Genomic DNA, 12703 nt, shown 5'->3' with positions numbered 1-12703 from the left:
AGCTGCGGCTTGGATTTGCACAAAAACCCCCGTCTGATCGTCTTATCAGACACTCGGTGATCTTTGTTTCCCACGTGCCCGGGCGGGTGATAGGACTGTCTCTGATGATCATTTCCCCACCAGCAACCAAAGTAAAAAGGGACAAGGAACAGCATGTTCTAAATACTAGTAAGACTCGGTGACAAGCTATTGCGTGTGTGTCAACCGATTCCTTAGGTTGCAACCACGAGAGCCTTTTCAAAATTTAGCTGCTGTACACTTTAGAACTCCATATCTTGCTAGCTAACGTTATTTGAACTTTTTTCAAGTTATACGTTAACAAAGGTAGCAGGCTAGCTCGCTAACTGCTTAGAAATGGAGTCTTTTATCAAATTCACGAATCAAAGCCAGGGAAGGGACCGAATTTTCAGGTGAGTAGCTGGTGGAATGCGACGCCGTAGCAAACTACCTAAATATCGTGGTCTTCGTGGTGAAATTGCAGTCACATATTTTTGTGTCCAAGAGTAAGCCCTCAGGAACACATTGGCCATGAAAAGGGGTGTGTCACTTAGCTAGCCAAGTTAGTTACTTCAGCTAGCTAGCGAGATCCTTTCTGGATGTCATCAACTTGATCAGTATTACAGTCAGTGGACTGGATTTACAGTGATCATTCAGGTTGCCCTGACACCAGCACTTAGTGAATGTTAGCTAGATTCTAATTCTAACACCACATGCTCCCTTGCATGCTATCAAGCCATTGCCATCCCTAGTCATGAAGCTTTGAAAACAACCTCAAGGCATGTCATTGCACTGTTCTGACGCTAGCAATGCTATACAATGGCTAGCTACATTGCTGTTTTGAAAAAGATCATTTCAAACAAAAACGCTTGTAAAGCACTCATTACATTGCGATGTATGTCCCAAATAAAATGTTTCACCCAGTTGCTAAATGCTGCACTTGCAACTTCTTTTTCTCCAGAACAACTCAATACGCATGTGCTTTTATAAAGTATTTGCTGCGAAATAAGGCTGCCAGGCAAGAACTTGTGAAAAAGCTGCAAAGTCTGGAATCCAATATGAGCTCAGGAAGAAAATGTAAGTGTGGTCATGTTTTACGTGAAGTAAATATATGTAAACAAATGTTTAAACAGTATATATGACCCTAACAGTTTCGGAAAGGGACGATGCCGAAATTTGCACAAATTGCATTTTGTTTTAATAAATGTGCAGATGTGGACATCCCGGCTTCAGAAAGTAAAAGTCCTGCCATGCATTTGTTCTAGCCATTCACTAAACAAGGTTATTTCACTAATTAGCTCCTCTACCTGGCTGAAGAGTTGTGCTAATTAAATTCGACTGGTGTAGTGCATGGGTGGAACAAATACGTGGCAGGACTTTTACTTTCTGAAGCCGGGGTGTCCACCTCTGTAAATGTGATTGTGTTTCGGTTAATTTATAATGTTGTATATGCACAGAGTGAAACGCCTTTTCTTACAGTATTCCGACTGGGTAACACGGTGAACGCCGTGGACGCCGCCAAACGAACCTTGCGCCTCTCAGACCCCGTGCTGCGCTTCTGCCTGACCGTGGCCAATATCAACCGTGCTTTGTATTTCGTTTGCGACAACGTGCTGTGGGCGCGAAACGTGGGGCTCATCCGCGATATTGACAAGGAACGCTGGAGCTTTAACGCTTCCCGCTGCTACTACTTCTCTCTGGTCATGAGTTTGACCCGAGATGTATATGTCATCACTCAGATCATGGTGCTGAGAGCTCGCCAGAGGCGGCACCAGCAGAAGGTTGATCAGAATCAAAATGACCATAGGGATGTGGCCTCTGTCCTTGTCCCTAAGCTCGATGCTTTTCTGTTCTTGCTCTATGAGAGTCTGAAGAGCAACCCACCGGTTGTCCTTGACACTGTGAAAAATTTGTGTGACCTGTTCATTCCGCTAGACAGGTTGGGGATATACCAGACCAATGCTGGGGTGGTGGGGTTCTGCGGACTAGTCTCCTCTCTTTTAGGAATACTGTCAGTCGTGAGACCCACTTTGAAAATAACACCCTAAATTTACCCACAAAGGGAGAGTCAGGTGGGGGTGCATTTATTCTAACCACAGTGGAGCTTTGTCTGTTGAGCTACACATTTCAGCAGGCTTTATTTCCTTTAGATTCTTACTTTGTGGGTTAATTTCAATGATTGCATAACTTTTGGTGGTGTGTAAGTACTGAGAAAAAATGACAATTGCTTACACTCACCTTTCGAAGTGAAGGACAAAAGACCATCGTGGTTAGATTGAACACCCCCTGTAATAGATGTATATGTTCATGTCTGACACTGGAGTGATGAATCATGAGCTTCAGGGGCGTTCTGCAATCACAACTTGCATTTTTAAACTGTTCTGAAGCCTCTAGCCTTGCTGGTACGTACCTGGCACCTACAGTGTTAGCTCCAGTCTTTTGAAGTTGTGACTGTTGGATGTCTGTGCATCTTGAAAGATACTTAGCACTAAAAGGGAATGACCATAGGAGTAAGATATATGAATTGGAGTAAAATGGACTCTTGACCCTCTTTGGGAGAATGTAGTGATAATGCACTGAATTATCAATGGGAACAGAGTAAAAAACATATGAGCCCGCTACTCAGAATTTCTGAAAAATTTGGTGGATCAGAGGACCCTTTTTAGATGGCTAACATCTTTCAGTCTGTGACTTGTTTCAACCAGTATCAAAATTGCAATGTACTGTATGGAAGCTTAAGTATAGATAGCTAGCATAGAGGTACAATATAGCAGTGGCTCAGTAGCCCCTGAAGATAGTAGTTTGGTTTGAATTGCTCAACAGTCAAATGTTTACCTTGTGGTTTTACAGTTACTATTGTCCTCAAATCCTGAGTAGCTCACACAGCTAGTCAGCATAGTCTACCTCGGATCTATAGATAACCAGCGTTCCTTTCATAGTCTCACAACTGTCCACCTCAGTAATCCTAAGGGCTAGCTCCTTAAAATAGGATTCCTCAGAGTTTTATACAGGAAATTACACATTAAAATAGAATTTTCTTTCATAAGCATGTGGTGTATTACGAGAAGAATCATGCAGAACAGTGATAAATTAGTGATACTGAAGAGAGCTCATTTTCACCAGGCAAGTGGTGAAGTAGTTATTACGACAGCAAAACTGCCATTGTTTTTAAACACATAAATCGGGTTAAATTTATGACAGGGTGTGTGTTAATAAATATGTATACATTAGCCAATAAATCATGAAATTTTAATTATTTAAGTGATTAATTTTGGTCACTGTTTTTGAATTGGGGATAAGTTGTATCATTTGTGGCCATTTGTGTCTTCTGTGTTCATCCAGTGTTCTGGTCTGTTTGGGCTCTCTCTGTCTTTAAGTACCACTTTGAGAAGTGAACTCCTCTATGCAAGTAAATTGTACACAAATCAGTGAGCCTCAATGATTGTTTTGTGTACTTTGCGTGTAAGAACACTACTGTCTGTAATGTTCAATAAATCAGTTTAATTCAAACCATGTTTCTTTTCATTTTTAGAGGGTTTTTTGCAAGTAATATGTGCTAATTGATAACATCACATCACAGACAATATTATGCTTTTCCAAAGGATGTTGGTTTTGTTTCCTTGGACATCATTTTAGAAATCTACTTACTCAGGAGACAAAAGAACTGTTTGATAAGTGGAATTTCTGATTAACATGTCAAATCATGAACATTATATGATAATAATAATGCTAACATTTAGTTAGCACAGGTATTGCACAGGTAATCACCTCCATGTCACATGTTTAATCACTTTTAGATGAGGCTTTCTTATTTTGATTATTTATTTGTAATCTGATTTTCATGTATGTGTATATTTGTACATATATGAATAGCAAACCTCCTTTAGTATTTTTGCCTACTGCTTCACAGTTTTATTTCATCTCTTGGAACCAATGCTCAAATATGTTTTCACGTAAAGACTGTCCGAGACAGATCCACCTTTAGAAACTAGCTTTGGTGTTTTGATCAAGATTGCAGTTCCTGCAAGCCCGTTTCTCAGGCAACAACTTGAAATGATGAAAATCAAGAAATGTCACCAAAGCTCAGTTCATAAGAGGAATTTCAGGTCCAAGGCCTGTGTTTTGTCTCCCTGCCAACCATTCATTTTATTCCTTTCTTCCTTTGGGTGTTGATTTTTTAGGTCTGAATGCCAGCTTGTGTTAACTTGAAAAATTAAAAAGAAAACCTACAGATTTGTTGTACACGCATCCAGAACTTGCACACATATATGATCAGTAAAGGTTTTTCTACTAGATGAATGATGTCATAAGTGATCCAAGAGTGAGATAACCAGACTTCTGAAATTGGGTTCTTCAAGTGTGTCATGTTCAATACAAAGAAAAGCTTGAGTGGATGGCTTGTGTCATTGTTTTCCAGATTGCAATTCGGTATCCTTGGTCACACCTTGTCATTGAATTAATTAGAAAGGCTTGATAAATACTGAAAAAAAGTTGTTCTTTCATAAGGTTCATGGGACAAATTTTTTGCTCTAAAGGCCTTCCTGTTGTAGAAATGTTTCCCCAATGCTACAGTACCCCCATGTGGTGATAGGCAGTCATTACAATAGGAGACTGATCAGAGAAAAGGTCTTTTATTTTGCAGAAACAAATACATTTTATTTTCTCAAAGGAAGAGTAAAAGGTGGTACATGCCCTTTAAATGAGATCTTTGCAAAAATATATATCCCGTTTCCCTCTCACCATGGAGATGCACTGTCTGCCTTGAAAAAGGCAGAAAATTGTGCAAAGAACGAAATAAATGCAACACAAGCAATAAATTATTTGATACATAGATTTTTTCTTACAGGGAGACAGAACGCAGTGACGTTTATACAGGACAACTGATTTTTTTCACATTTCTGTAGATGTTTCATCTTTCCAATAACAACAAATGAAACAAACATATAATGCACCAGCCAAAAGAAACACAAAAGACCCCTAAATACTAGATTTTGTTTTGTTTATGCATTTTCTGCTCATTTAAAAGTAATTTTCCTGCATCTCAAAAGTAAGTACACATGACATGGTGCAGTAGCTAGTTTACAAAGATCCATTTCCTCAAAGCCTGCTGTACTAGAATTGTGCATTTGTAAAATGCAATTTAAAGACAATGCATTTGAGTGCATACATTTTTGCTCCATATACACCATGCTTTCTAAGCCTTCCGCTACGCAGGTGAGATCATGTGACTCATATTTCCCAACAGAAGGCACCTGTTTTAACACCTGCATGTAGCACACCAGCACTTCCAACTTGTTAAGAAGAATTAAGAGAGCTTTAAGTGTTCAGTTCCTGCGCTGGTCTGAGAACTCTGTTCATCTCAGCTCCTCTTAATATCTCAGTGTTTGGTTTCACCCATAAATACCAAGTCACCTTATGTGGGATTAAAAGCAACTCTTTTTTGGGGGGGTGGGGGGGTGAGGGCTTGACATTCTCTTACAGTATATCACAATTTCATCAACGGGATGGACAACAGCTTCCCCCATACACAAAAGCTGCACTACGGGACATTTACACATCAAATGAGTGACATGGATCTGTTAGTTTGTCAGCTGTGCCACCAGCCAAAATATAATCACAACAGAACATCTATACCCCCTATCATTATTTTTTTAAATGCACATTTGTTCTGTGAATACAGAGAATTAAAATGTACAAAATCATCTCTAAGACAAACACAAATGGCTACATTTCACATTGTTTAAAGATCACAACTAATGCCTGGAGCTGGGAGGCATTTACTGCCACATTAAATGAGATAAAACCAGCCGTATGCACCCGCAGTATTGACATGAAAGCACTTTTTGTTTCTGAGATTGCTTCCCAAAACTGCAAGAGTAACTTATCCTGGATTACTGTATGTATCGTAACACTTTTTGTTTTTGCTTAGCACAGCAACTTGAGTGTACAGAACTAGATATTTTACTGAAGCAATTCAGCTAAAGTGGTTCTGCTCAAGTGTACAACAGCTGTGCCTCACCTGGGATTTAAGCCTGCAAAACTGGCTCAAAGTCCAGTCCCTTAAGAACAACTCTGCACTGTTACCCAGTTCTAACCACGATGCTCACAAACAGTAGCTCAGAAGCACGGTAAAAACTCACCACAAGCACCCTTTTGCAGCTGTACACAACCTTAAGATTTCTTCAGAAAACCCCTTGACAGCAAAATAGATAGATGGACACTGGCACCCAACCATCCTGTTTATAAAGTTGTGAGATTATGTCTGAAGGTGAATTACCTGGGGAGCTTTCAAAAAAAAAAAAAACAGAAAAAAAAATCTTTACATGAAATTTATGCTCCTTCAAATAAACAAACATGACTAGTTATAAATACACATAAAATACTTAAGCTGTGCAGAACTGATAAATGTGATTGAGAGTGAAGTTGAGTAACTAAGTGTTATTATCAAACAGGTCTGTTGCACAGAATGCTACAGAGCCAGTGTATTTAAGGCAAAACTGTTAAGACCTTTTGCATACATGAAATGAAACAAAATCAAACAAGTTGCACAAACAGATCTACTGAAGACACAAACACTTCCATCGATTGACAATGGGCTTGAGTAGCCATTGCATTTCAGAGGAAAGAAAAACACTGACATTTAAGAGCGGATCTGAGCACATTCAGGTGAACTGCATGGGATCTGAGTTGGCAGTAGTACAGTAACAGAGGTCTTATTTATGTGGTCCAGTTTAAGGCATCTAAACCAATACATACAGAAGCACATACAGTGGAACAAATAACAACATTTATTGTCAGAATAAAAATAAACCCTATTCTATTTTGGCAAATCTAATATCAATTTTCAATTTCATCTTTTAAACACCCTGCGTATGACCATGGCTGGATTAAAATGTGATGCGAAATGAGAGGGTTCACCTCGGCACCCTATTTGGTCCCTTGAAACTTGTAGACAGATGGCCAGTCCCCTCCCCCGTGATACAAACATACACACACACACGCACACGCACACACACAGAGCAGTCTGTAACCCAACGCCTGAGAAAGTGCAAACTGGGTGGAGCCTGTCTCCACAGATCTCTGGAATTAGAGTAAATGACCTCCCCCTTGCCAAGGCTCACGGACACAAAGGACATGATAGAGCCTGCTTTTATATCACAAGCAGCTGGAGGGCTGGATTGGGAATGTGAGAACCAGAGGTGGGACAAGGACATTGCCCCCCCCCTCGTAAAATGAACCAGGCCATGTTGGACGGGGGTTAAGATGGGGTGGGTTACAGAGGGCAGAGAACAAAAAGCTGAAATAAATAAATCAGTAGTTCGGGGGTTGCACAATGAGCAAGGGTCACTCGCTCCACAGAATACTTCACACCAGTGGACATGGGAGGACGGACAGAGCGGCCGTCAGAAGGCCTTGACTGTGGACATGTATGGGAGAGGCCAGGCACTGAAGCTAATGGCTATCTGTCCACCAACTTAAGACTTGTGTGTGTGTCAGGACGATTCTGCCACGAGCAGGCTTTCCCTTCACTCGGTCCCACTGTTTCAGGTCGATCAGCACCATTTGCACAGCAGATCAATTGTCCGGATCTTTTTACAGATTGTGATGCTCTTAAACTGCACAATGTGAATGCGACGGCTAGTAACAGGCCTTTTAAGCTTGTCAGAGGGAACCGGTGTTAAAACTGGAATGGGTGCACAAAAACTGTAAAAATCCCAAGAGCACCTATTCCTTTTCAGAACACGATTTAGACATTTAGAACATTGCTGCTGTTTGAAACACGAGCTTTGGGTGTAAAAATGACCTGATTTTAAACAGGGTGACCAAGGTCCTTTCCATGCTCAGTTTCTTCAGTCTGAATCAGCAGAGCCGGGGACACAGAGGATTGCTCTTATAAAGAGAATTCATATACTGAGAGAAATGCTTAAAGATTCCGAGCATCTCCTGTGAGAGCGGATGGGGTTTAATTACAGCAACCATAAAAGGGATACACCCCCTGTAACTCTGATTGTTTGAGTCTGAGCATGTGAAAGGTTTCAGTCATTTCAAGTGGCTGTCACCATGACTTTTAGCCTAACGTAAATCCTGCTCCGTGTTTTCCTGGAGACAGCTTTAAGGAGGCTAAAGGTCCCCAAGTCACCTTGGTTTCCCATGACTCCCTTCCATCCAGAAAACCACCCACAACTGCAGCACAGCTGCCACGGACCCCCAGCTGCGAACGAGAGCGATCAAGGGCAGCGTGTTGCATTCAAGGGGAGGTGAATGTAGAAAATGGGAGTGAAAGTTTGAGGAATTCATTTGAAACATCTGGTGTGATGCGTGCCCTGCTCATTACAGTTTCAGGTGAATTACACCAAGCAGGTGAAAACTTCCAGGTATCCCAAAAATGCTTTCCAGTGATTCATAAAACCTTTGTGATGCTTAAATCATCGTGATTAAATACTTAATCATAATTTTACATTTCTACATTTCAGGAAAGGCTTCAGCAATTGTAGCAAAGAATGAAATTGTGGATTTACCCGGCACTATATGAGTGTAACGCAATGGTGACTGAAGGGGTGCGAGGGGTATCTATCACTACTCTACACAACTGCTCCAATGAATCCTTGTTCCTGCATTAATGTGGTCACTAACCCCTCGTTCAAGGGGCAGAAAATTAATCAGGCAGTCTTGCACTGTGGGTAAAGACAGGTTTTGGCTTAAACTGTGTTTTCTCAACACATTTTCTGTACTACAAAATCCACCAATTTCAAACCCCCCGGGCCCCTGCCTCTCCTGTACAATGGAAACAAAAAAAAAAATACAATAAAGGGCTTGCTTTGATCACGAGTCAGTGGTCACTGCCCATCCAAAGTGAGCAACATTCTTACACATGTGCTCCTGCTCCACATCGCCTCAGAGAGGAACGAAGAGAAAATGCAGTTTAGTTTCTTTTGCTTTTTTTTTTTTCCTTTTCCTCTCGCCATGAATTTCGGACCCCACCGGGAAGGGGGGCCCCTGGGAGGGGGTCTTTTGGTCCGCCCGCACTCCAGGGGGGCTCCGGCGCTACGAAGGCGTCTGGGTTTGGTCAAAGTCCAGGATGAGGCTTTTGATGTGCGACAGTTTGTGGTGGAGGTACTCGCAGCGCTTCTTCTCTTCCCGATAGCCCGGAAACTTCTGCGGAGAGAAGCGACACGCTGTCAGGGGTTTCAGGACGCAAAGCACCTGCCGCATGAGGACCGCGGCTGTGTCACATGGCCTCCCATCAATTACCCATGCAAACCCAGCAACGCGAGGACTGTGTGAGTCACTCCAGCTCTGAACAGCCCAATTCATGCATGCGGTTTAAACCCACGTGTCTCATGAATGCCACTGTGAATACATTTTCCAGGTGACAGCTGGGAATCCGATTCAACAATTATGAACTCATTTCCCTTACCTTCTTATACTTTCTGTATTTTTCCAATATTTGGTCTTCCATAACCTGCAGGAATCGAGACATGGTAGCTTTTATTAGAGACTTTAAATCCTCATGTAATGACTGTCAATGATTGTGATGTAATGTAATGTACATTTACTGAGAACGCAGTTTGGCCCCTCTGACTAAAGCCCAGCATCCAGCTGGATCTAATGAGGTATTTTGACTTGCTGTATTGTGAAAGCCCCGGGAGTGACCTCGCACGTGGGGCTGTACCTTGTACTCCTGCGTTCCGGGGGTCAGGGTCTTTATCTTGGAGCCCAGCTGAACAAACATCTGGGTGACGCTGCCGATCCGGGAGTGAAGGTCTCTGTACTCGTCGTACTCGGCGCAGAAATCCTCCTTGTACTTCTGACGCTGCTCCGAGGTTGTGATGGGACTGTACTTCCTGAGGAGCGAGCAGTTCAACGCAAAATCAGTTGCAAAGCAGATTAAGATCCTTCTTTAGCTGGTTTCACTACCAGTTGTATGAGAGTGTGGACATGAACTCAATTCAATGAGTATATTTTGGGGGGTGTAATAAATTGCTTAGCGATGCACATTTCATTGATATTGGATCGTGTTTGGATTTTTTACCCTGTGCAGTACGCTATCCTACACGTAGCTGTACCAACCAATATATGTAAACATAATGCTGGGGAAAACCTGCAATTCTCTCTCTTGCCTGAGTGTGGCACCACAGACCAACTGAAATGAAGAAGTACTGATGTTGCAACAACAAGATGAGTTCTCAGCATGTACATGTATTTGACCCATGAGATCACGGTTTTCTTTTTCTCATGCTTTCTCAGTGTTGCCCCTTGTTAAGTGCAATAGATGATTTCTTTCATGAAATTGCACATTTATTCCAACATTTACTTTAATACATTTGATGTGACTTTGACATGACTTGAACCCAAATCTTTGGGAAAGACCCTCCAAAATGAAGGGGACAGACACATAACATATGTGCTCATATTTTGACTGATATTGACTTTACATACCTATTATATGCATTGCTATAATGTGTTATTACATACATCAAAATTGAGCGCATGTAATATGCAGCCATTTCATACTGCTGACACTTCTTAGTAAGTGTTTAAGGAAAGCTCCACAGGACGTTTGTGAAGGATGGGAATAATACATGAATATGATGACCAAAAGTAACCCCCCCACCCCATGTACTCATTCAGTACTCATAGTCAGTGCTCCCACCCTGTGTACTCGGTCAGTACTCACAGCAGGTAGTCGGTCAGCTCGGCTGGGGACGTCGGAGTGACAGGTGTGTTTGCACGTTCGTGCTCTGTGGGTAAACACACACACGGGAAAGTTAAGAGCAATCCGCTCGCGCAAACGTGATAAACACCACAATCAAGGCCGGCCAAATCGTTTTATCACAGGCCCTGGCTGCCGAGCTGTTTCCAGGCCGACCGTGACCGCAGCTCTTCAGACTGGGGAAGGAATCGGGCGTGGGGGAGGGCTCTGCCTCGAGACCTAATGCACCGGCACAGCTGTTACTGAGTCAATCATTAATGGCCTGGCAGAATCCTGCCCTGGAGTATCCACTGCCCACACACTTGACACAATTAAATACGCTCTTAAAATCCCTGCTTTATTCGTGTCCAGCTGGAACACCAAGTTCCCACCTAGCTTAGACGGAAGGGTGGTGCTTTTACAGATGCATCAGAGACTTCCGCAGGTAGAAGAGGTTTCTGTACATTTGTGTGTATGCGCATGTGTGTGTGACTGTGTATGTGTATATGTGTGTGCATACATGTGTGAGAGTGTGTAAGTACGCCCATGTGTGTGTTCAGCCATGAATGTGTTTGTGAGCACGTGTGTGTATATGTGTCACTTTGAGTTGTCTTTTTGCTGTCTTTTTCATGTATGGATATGTGTCTGTGTGTGTGTGTGTGTGTGTGTGTGTGTGTGTGTGTGTGTGTGCGCGCGCACGCGTGTTCTCTTACCTTTCAGGTTTTCCTGATTGTGCTTGAGGTCAGGGCTGGCCTCCAGCCACTCGTTCTTCTCGCTGTCTTTCAAGCGCTCCCTCTCCTTCTCCTTGTGCTTCTTGGACTTCTTCTTCTTGTGCTGGCCATTGGCGAGCTGCTGGTCAGTGCAGACAGAGGATTCAGTCCGGGGGGGCTTGGGGCTGGTCAGCAGGGGGTGCTGCTTGGCTCGCTCCAGCTTCTGACCATCAGAGGAGCTGCTGAGCTTGTGCTTCGGAAGGAAGCCATTTTGGCTCTCCGACGTGTGGTTACTTGTCCTCTGAAACTCAGTCTTGGTGTGTAAACTGGAGGCAACTGGGGCAGGGGCAGCCTGGCCTCCGTGTGGGAGTCCGTTGGAGACGGGCTGTGGATGCTGATGCTGCTCTGGCACTCTGGGCTTCTTCTGAGCCTGATTTTCCAGTGGGTCAGAAGGCACTGGGCGTTTCTGAGAGAAACAGATGAGAGAAAAGGCTTCCAGTTTACACTCACTTCTTTATGAAGGCGGTAAGGGAACTGACTGAAGCATCTCACAGTCTTTCTAAAGGCTATAATAGAACTATCTCAAGCATTTCGCAGTGTTTTGTTAAGTCCAGAACATAACTGATTCCAGCATCTCACTTTTTTTGTAAAGGTTGTAACAAAACTGATTCCAGCAGCTCACCGTTTTTGAAAAGGCTGTAACAAAACTTATTCTAGCATCCCACTGTAACAGAACTGACTGCAGCATCTCATTGTTTTTGTAAGGCACGTGACCCAATGTCTACCATGTCACACCGTGCTGTAATGATTTATATTGCCTGTAAAAAAAAAATAATGTAGCGTTTCCCACGCATTCTCGACATGCTTGAGGAATAAGCAGTGTGTATGCAAGGCAGCATGAGTGTAATTACCACAGCCAGATTCTTAACGGGGCTGAGATGCGCAGGAGGTTCCCCTGAGGTTTTGCTGAATGCGGGGTTTGATTGGAGACTCTTTGATTGGCCATTGCCGAGTGGCTGCAGCTTCCTGGAAAATAAGTTCGGGGAAGAAGAAAAAAAATCAAATTCCATTCCATATGTGCCTTCAAGTTTCTCCAAACTCGTCAAGAGAAGTAGCAATTGGTTCTGAAGTGGAGGCTATGTTTGCAATTGAAAATAAACTCAACTTCTAATTCGCAGTTTCTTGAATACACAGACCCAAAGAGGTGGGGTCATATTCAAGGGAAGAAAAAAAAAAAAAACAGGAAAAAACTATGGTCACAGTTTAACTTTGGGATCAAAGTCCATTTTGCACTGTTTAGCAT

At 42.7% G+C, this 12703-nt stretch overlaps 2 protein-coding genes across 2 annotated transcripts in view; one reads left to right on the top strand and one right to left on the bottom strand.

Annotated features, from left to right (window-relative positions):
• The first annotated feature begins 151 nt into the window (after positions 1–151).
• Positions 152–3284, top strand: LOC118788254 (peroxisomal membrane protein 11A-like). Its single transcript, XM_036544209.1, has 3 exons — positions 152–410; positions 959–1074; positions 1477–3284. The coding sequence occupies exons 1-3, from the start codon at positions 355–357 to the stop codon at positions 2043–2045; spliced, it is 741 nt and encodes a 246-aa protein (XP_036400102.1). The 5' UTR covers positions 152–354; the 3' UTR covers positions 2046–3284.
• A 5700-nt stretch (positions 3285–8984) lies between these two features.
• LOC118787813 (RNA polymerase II elongation factor ELL) overlaps positions 8985–12703 on the bottom strand; it is a 35826-nt gene continuing 32107 nt past the window's right edge. Inside the window, exons 7-12 of the mRNA XM_036543505.1 lie at positions 12312–12426; positions 11404–11866; positions 10676–10739; positions 9671–9842; positions 9416–9460; positions 8985–9153 (exon numbers count right to left, since the gene is read on the bottom strand). Of these exons, the coding sequence (XP_036399398.1) occupies positions 9043–9153; positions 9416–9460; positions 9671–9842; positions 10676–10739; positions 11404–11866; positions 12312–12426 (970 nt within the window). The 3' untranslated portion in view covers positions 8985–9042. The remainder of the gene's footprint in view (positions 9154–9415; positions 9461–9670; positions 9843–10675; positions 10740–11403; positions 11867–12311; positions 12427–12703) is intronic.

Source organism: Megalops cyprinoides, chromosome 13, assembly GCF_013368585.1.
Source record: "Megalops cyprinoides isolate fMegCyp1 chromosome 13, fMegCyp1.pri, whole genome shotgun sequence".
Lineage (NCBI taxonomy): Eukaryota > Metazoa > Chordata > Actinopteri > Elopiformes > Megalopidae > Megalops > Megalops cyprinoides.
The sequence above is the reverse complement of the archived record's forward strand: the minus strand, read 5'-3'. Positions and strand labels throughout refer to the sequence as shown.

What these genes read in the sequence shown, in the direction of transcription:
- LOC118788254 (XM_036544209.1), top strand. Translation starts at nt 355, where the DNA reads ATGGAGTCTTTTATCAAATTCACGAATCAAAGCCAGGGAAGGGACCGA. An exon ending in GGAAGGGACCGAATTTTCAG is followed by an intron (nt 411 to 958) that starts GTGAGTAGCTGG and finishes CTTTTTCTCCAG; the next exon opens with AACAACTCAATACGCATGTG. An exon ending in TATGAGCTCAGGAAGAAAAT is followed by an intron (nt 1,075 to 1,476) that starts GTAAGTGTGGTC and finishes CTTTTCTTACAG; the next exon opens with TATTCCGACTGGGTAACACG.